Genomic DNA, 7,589 nt, shown 5'->3' with positions numbered 1-7,589 from the left:
CCAAGGTGAAAGTGAACCCACGACGGAAAACACAAGCCCCATAACAGCACAAAAGTGTTCCACAATACAAATTCATAAATCAATAACAAATGCTCTTTCAAAGGACAAAAAACATCAAGCCTTCAAAAAATAACTCCTAGTTGCACCCATTTTTGTAGTCAACAGTCTTTTGAACAGCAATTAGTTTAATTTGTTCTGTTTTCTATATTGAAATCACTTCTTAGGGAGTAAAACTGGAAAAAGTACAAGACCCAACTTCCTGTTTGCGCAGCAAAAAGAAATATTTTCACTTTAACTGAAAAGGATAATATGATTCTCTTTTATGGTTCAACATCATGACATTCAGTTAAATTGGATCATAATCTTAAACATCCACTTGCTATTTGTGCAGCTTATACAGCAAAAATGTCTTGTTAACAAACAAACATTCAACCAATATAACTTAATCAAATTGTTGATTTTTTGAGATGCAAAGTGCCATTTGATGTCATGGAAACCAAAAACAGGCGCATCCCAGAATAATGGTAGGTTGGAAATAAGGGACAGCACCCCCAACATAATTGTATCACAACTCATCGAATGTTAGTTCCACATCATTCTTCACTTTTCATTTAGGAATAAAGCTTTGTAACATCAGATAAAAAATCTACCATCTAATTACATCAGATGCACAAACAGAGGTTCGCTCTAAAATCCCAATATTGCAAGAACCATATACATAAAAATTGTGTAAAACAAATCACGGAGAAAAAAACTAGAGAAAATACTACGGAAAAGAAATGAACAAATGATAACTCTTCAAGTTCACACTTGATGATAATTTTGGCATTATCAGTTGCCCTGCTAAGGATCACACTTTTTCTAAATTGCACATGATATAGAGATAAAGAATTCAATCTGAAGATAAAAAATGTCAAGTTCCAATATCATTACTATTCTCTAAACACTAGTATTAAGCTCCCCAAATAGCAATTCAGAAAACAAAACCTTCATGATTTTAGTCCCATCTAAAACTTAAATAACCATGTGTGATTCTCATGTCTCCGCTAAATCAAAAAACTCCCTATGTAGAAAGTTCTCTATGTTAATATACATATATATATATATATAATTTTAGAAAAATATGAAATCAAACTGACGGCAGTCCATATATACATATGTTTTTATGCAGAAGAGCACACCAGGAGTGAAAAAAATGAAAAATAAAGAGAATTGGCATTACAAAAAGAAATTATGATTTTGTCAAAACAATAACCACATCCACAGGAAAAGAGAAGATCTCATCCATCACAAATAAACGACAAAGGATTAAAAACAAAATGAGCAAAAGAAAATCCTATTTCCCAAATCCAAGTAAGTTAAATCTCATCACAAGGAAAACACCAAATCACTCAAGGAAAAAAAATGAAATAACTCCTAATGATGTGCAAAGTTAAAATAATCAAACAAGAGAGAACATAAATAAAAAAATATAAACAATATTAAAAGATCTATACTCATGTGTTCTTTAAAGAAGCCTATTTTCTCTCTTGCTTCGTCACTTTTCTCTTATTTTCTCAACAACAATTGGCTCCCCGAGCATCCTATCTCCTATTTATATGAGTTTAAGGAGCTGGAAACTCAAAATAACAGTTGGTTCCAATAATGAAATTTGCAAGAAGGCAATTTAAATAAACTTTTTTTTCACTATTTTGTACCTATCATAACACTCTGCTATTCTTATAGTTTTCTTTCCACATTTTCCATTTAGCAAACAATCAACAACTTAAAATTATTTTTGAGCCTTGAGCTTAGTAGATATTCAACCTGAAAGCACAATTTAAAGTAATGCTAATGCAAAACATTGATGGATCGACTTTTTTGGTTTACATTTGATATGTTCATGATTTATGTCATATATATTTCAGCTAGAGTCATTAATCATGTACGTTTGTCTCATTTAGTCTATGTTTGTCATGTTCTCTTTTCTTGTAGTCTCATATCAGGTTATAGCCTTTAACAAAAATGGACCATCTCTATATAAAAGGCCGCTTGGAAGCATATGGATTAATCGAAAACTTTTTAAATCAAACCATATTGCTTGACTCTTCTCTCTCTCTCTCTATGGATTGTGCACTCATTTTCTCTCTATCCCCCTCAATTGTATACCCATTATCCTCCCCCTCTTTGGGTTGTGTGCCCTTTCTTCCTCTCATTTCCTCTCTCTCTAGGCTTTTAAACACATTCCATCAAGTTCATAATCAATCATCAACAGTCACTCAGCTAATTTCTCTTTGTATTATGACTCTCATGATCCTTATTATCAAGCTTATTATTCATATTATGGATGCGACCCCCCCTACTCCACCATGGAATTATGCCAACTTCAATGCCTACAATGTCATATATGGCGTAATATTGAACTAAATCGTATCCCCAAAAGTGATATTTTAGCACATATCAACATCCTACATCAAATTATAATAGTCGCTATGTTGAAAGATATTGCCCTGCCCAAAACAATAGGAATCCTATATCCAAATATACCCAACCACGTTAAAGTACTTAACAGAATTTAGACATCATCACAAATTATATCATTCTCACATGTCCATCAACCCTAAGAGCAAATCATCTATAAAAAGTGGTTTGAAATTTGATGTAATGATTTGTATGCTTGATGATTTTATAGCACAAATCGTGCTAACCACTCATCCGCCCCACAAGCTTTCCCTAGTCACATGACCTCTACTTACTCTAGTAGCCACTCCAAGATCAAAAGTCAACCAAAAATCTCCATGCCACTGTATTTGCCAAAACTTTGTCTCTATTTTATTTGATGGTAGACCAGCCTGTAATAATAATTTGAATTTTGAGGAAGATTTTGAGCATATAAAGTTGAATTTGTACATTGCTAGAAGTTAATTGAAAGCATGCTTCGTATAAGATCCAATGCCATAGCCAAGTATGTTGTGATGCTCGAGTCAATCACCAAGTTACCAATGAATTTTGGCTGAGCTATTCGTGCTGGTTCCTCTCCCATGATTCTAGCAACACAATGATTATATTATTCTGAGAAGAAGAGTTCTTTATGACAAAGTGAATGATGCAAAATACTAATGGGCCAACTTATGTTTATTTTATGTTCAACTCTAAGTTCACAATTTATGACATTTGTATTTGGCTTAGAGGCATGTTATTTTTTTATATTTTATCATTTACCTTACGTTTATGCAATGCTTCTTGTATAATATAACTTTTCTTTATATAAAGAGTGCCAAGGATACTTGAAGATTATTAAAATCGAAGTACGATTGCTTGACTTCTCTCTTCTTCCTCTCTTAGCGTTGCCATTTGCATTCTACATCTATTTGAGTTGTGCACCAGTTTTTTCTCTCCCCTAGCACAAACTAGGTACCCAATCCCTGGAGTTACATCATGATCAAAGAACCAATCATTCACTCTGCATTAAATATTCTAAATTAGGATCTTACAAGAGCAAAAGGTAAATAATAATAATAATAACATCTAATTCACGCAAGGAAGAACAACATCAAACTCAACAAGCTCATCCACCTGCAAATGGCAAAAACAACAAGAGAGAAAAAAAAATACCTCCAGGAGGCAGTCCATCAAAATATTTTTTGAGAAAATGTGGATAGAAATGCCATCAACAATCAAGTAAGCATTTTCCAAGCCAAACACATCTTCCAAACCTTTTAAATGGAACCTTAAACTTACGCAATTAAAAACAAAATCAACTAGAAACATATTTTCCTCCAGTAATAATCACACCTACTCCGAATATATCAAGCAAAGATTGGAACCCATCGCACCATACATCGATGTTGATGCTAATACAGGCTAAATGGCTCACCTTTGAAGATCGACAGGCGGTCTGCTCCTGATAGAACGGAGCTAGAGAAAAAACGGCGGAAGCCATGATAGATAGCTCCGCCATCGGTAGGACGCCGAATGCCTGACTGTACCCAAGGCAAACGAACGGATCGAATAGCTCAAAGTCGAAGTAAACCTCAAAGACATCGCCCCGACAGTAGATTGAAATTTTCTGGTGGAGAAACGCTTGGACCACCCATCGGTACCGCGGAGTTTGTGGCTGGGGCCAGCTGATCGGACTTTCCGGGAAATATTATTATTATTTATATATTTAGCCCTTAAAAATTAGCTTAACATAAAAATTAACACTCATTTAAACTATCATGAGGCTCCATTTGAAGGAACTTTGTCATTCTATGCATTTTTTTAAAAGTCTTGTTTCATAACAAGACTCCTCCACTCCATCGTGATACAACAATATTTTCACATTTTTACTCTTCTAAGTCCAAAAAAGTTCTCAAAAATTCGGTCGTCAAACGTCTCCTTATCTGGCAAAGGTGTTGAGTATAGTAGAATGGAAGGCGAACGTAATCTCAAACGAAGCCTAAAGCATACTGCTGCCTACCTCATCACCCGTCGTTGCCAGTCTCAGTCCCCTCCTCTAATGCCATCTGCAACGGATCCCATCATTTCAGCCACCTCCATCTCCACCATCATCCCCAAAAATACAAATGTTTTTATAGGGCTTTTGCAAGAAATATGTGGAGAGACAAAGTGACTCAAAGAGGGAAGTTGGTTTCAGTCTTACCGTGTGCGATAATTTTGAGAAATTTGGCTTCTTTTTTTGCTTAAAAATGAAATACAATGAAGCGCATCTTAAGAAAAGTGTTATTTTTTATTTTAATTTACTATTTAGGATATATTCATGTTTTTTGTCTACTTTGCACTTGGACCATCGTTATAATTTTATTTGGGAAATCACTTTCTTGCTCCTTTCTAGAATTTTTTTGTCTGCTTTGCACTTCGGAGCATCGTCGTAGATATTGAAAGTTTGATGTAACCATAATCAAAAATGTATTTTAAAAGTTGGAACTTAGGGACCACAAGTCTCTCAGCCACGTCTAACCTACTATATTGCTTTGCAGGAGAAAGAAAAGAAAGTTAAGAGTCCTAACTCTACCCATCTCTTGAGGCAAAGGTGATAAACAATTTACTATCATGATTGGCTTCTTCATTGTTGATTCACCAACAACATACAACTCTATCTTTGCTTAGCTCCTCCTTAATACCTTCAAAGTAGTCTTTACGCGGTAATGAGGTCCAAGGTGAAAGTGAACCGATTATCTTTAAAAAAAATTATTAATTTTGGAAAATTCTATTTTCTTATTAATAGTGTCGTCCCATGTGGCCGCCACCCCAATCGCTTTGTCAGCATCACTTTCCATGAGGCAGAATTTGGTTTACCATGCAGTGGTTAATCCAGGTTCTGCATGAGCTCCCCTCCTTCCAATCCTTTATGAGGTCCTGAATAGTGCCACACTGTGGGTAATTAATCTCAATCGTCTGTTTCACTTAAAACAAAATAGATGTCATCAGTTCATTATCCCAAAGGGACGATAAATCAATGACAATCTGCACGAAAACCCTTTTATCGCCCTATATTCTCGACCGAACTAAAAAATTCAAAATCCTACTTGTTCATCTTGTTGAGTTCTATCAATTCAATGGCTAAGATCAAAATGCATGGAGGATCGTTTCACATACCTCCATCACCAATGCTAAAGCCAGGGTTTCGACATCATACCTCAGTCCAATGGTTATCTTCTTTATCCAATCCTTCATACATTTTTTTAGAGATCTAATCCAGAGTCCAACAAATTCATTTGAGAGATCCAAATCCTCCTTATAAGAACTCAATCAAAACTGACCACACCTCGATTGATATTCAGTTTAGACAGCCCAATCCTCAGAGGAATCAATTGGGGAAGTGGTTATTGAGCTTAAAAAAGGTAATAAAATAGTTGGATTTGAGATTCAAGCTAAGAGCAGTAAGGATCAATTGGATTCTATGTTTGTGTTAATGAAGTTTAATGGTTGTCGTGGGGTTTGAGCAATGAAATTGGTGTTGAATTGATCTTAAGCTGCTAAGGGGTTGTCAAAGAATAAAATAGCAGAGCTTCACCTATGAGAATGAGATATGCATGGTTTGGCCAAAAATTTCCCCTTATTTATAATTTTGCTAATGGGTAGGGCTAGCTCAATCATTGGCTCAAAAGGTTTGATTTGGATTGATGAGTTGGATGCTCAAATTCTTGAAGCCAGATGGAAGATGCCACATGCAGGTGAACGTTGGTAGGCTACCAATTGGAATGATCCATATGGTCTTTGAAAAATGAGTAGCTTGTCATAGAAGATTCAAGGTGGTTTAGGCTTGGTTCAATTCACTCTCAGGTTGTTATGGATGTTAAATTTCAATTAAGGAAGTTTGAATTAAACCAATTGGAGAGTAACAAGTGTAGGAGAGGTTGGATAAAGAGTGGAGGCTTTCTTGAAAGAAGCTTCTAGAGTGGCATGAATGTCACTTTGAGAATGGCTTTAAATGTTTTGGGATGGGTGAATTAACAAGCATGTTTGTTGACCTCACTCTTGGTTGAGGTCTAGAAACTTCTTTAGTAGCCTAGGTCTAGCCATAGGACTTTCCTATTGATTAGTCTTAGAAAACTAGAAAAGGTACCCGCACCATTAGAAACTCAAAACTCTTCTCTTTACTCAACTTGAAATTCCACATATTGGTCTTAACCTCTAGCACTTAGTAGGTAAGATCATTATGAGGGAACTCAAGGAGAGTTCCTATAGGACTAATTGGCCTTAGGATTGACCCTGGGTGTTGATTTGGAGCTAAGGTACACTATACCCTCACTATATCTTCACAATACCCTCAAAATACCTTGGCTAAGACCAATATATGAGGACCCAAAATGGGATTTCATTGGTCTATGACTCATTTAAAATGGTTCTCTATTCAATTCTACTTGAAATGCCCAACTTCGTCTTTTGCCCCTAGGCACCTTCAAATTACATAACTGCCATTGGGACCCAAATTTGGCCAAAATTCTCAATTTTTTTCAAAAATACCCAAAATTGATAAAAACTTGTTCCAAACACTTTGAATGTATCCACATTTTCCAAAACTAACAAAAATTTCCAAAAAATGGCCAAATTATCAAAATACCCCTCCATGGCCCAAAAATCCAAAAATTCCAAAAATTCCCACAAAATCCCAATAAATCCAAAATAGTCCCAATTTCATTTTGTCCCACTATACTATGATCTAATTTGGTCAATTTGACCACCTTTGACCAAAACCCCCAATTAGCCCCAATATTGGCTAACACCTCAAATCTCAACAATTGAATGCCCTAAACCTCAAATTGGCATCCAATTTTTGTTGAAAATTATTTGTGAGGTCATTTGTGACCGAACACAATAATTAATTTGAGCTTAGTCTAAAGCTAGCTCAAGTTTCACCCAAATTAGATCTATATGCCTAGTTTGGGTCTAAAACCAAAACACATCAAAACCCATTCAAACTGATCATCAAGTCAACTTCAAAACAATTTTCATCCTTCATGAAAATTGTTCATTATGATGTTTTACACCAAAAACAACAATTAATTTGAGCTTAGCCCATGGCTATCCCAAGTTTGACCCAAGTTTAGCCCTACATGCTTAACATAAGTCTAAATCCAAATCCATTAAAACCCACCCAAATT

General features: G+C 35.4%; 1 protein-coding gene across 2 annotated transcripts in view; it reads right to left on the bottom strand.

The window, feature by feature from the left end:
• The window catches only part of LOC110037329, a 36,639-nt gene extending 32,553 nt beyond the window's left edge, over window positions 1-4,086 (bottom strand). Inside the window, exon 1 of one of the 2 annotated variants that reach the window (XM_020741952.1) lies at window positions 3,857-4,086. In XM_020741952.1, the coding sequence (XP_020597611.1) occupies window positions 3,857-3,940 (84 nt within the window). In that variant the 5' untranslated portion in view covers window positions 3,941-4,086. The remainder of the gene's footprint in view (window positions 1-3,856) is intronic. The other variant, XM_020741954.1, reaches the window with a different exon arrangement.
• Between the last annotated feature and the right edge of the window lie 3,503 nt (window positions 4,087-7,589).

Source organism: Phalaenopsis equestris, unplaced genomic scaffold (genome assembly GCF_001263595.1).
Source record: "Phalaenopsis equestris unplaced genomic scaffold, ASM126359v1 Scaffold218760, whole genome shotgun sequence".
Lineage (NCBI taxonomy): Eukaryota > Viridiplantae > Streptophyta > Magnoliopsida > Asparagales > Orchidaceae > Phalaenopsis > Phalaenopsis equestris.
This window is presented reverse-complemented; position numbering and strand designations above follow the sequence as displayed.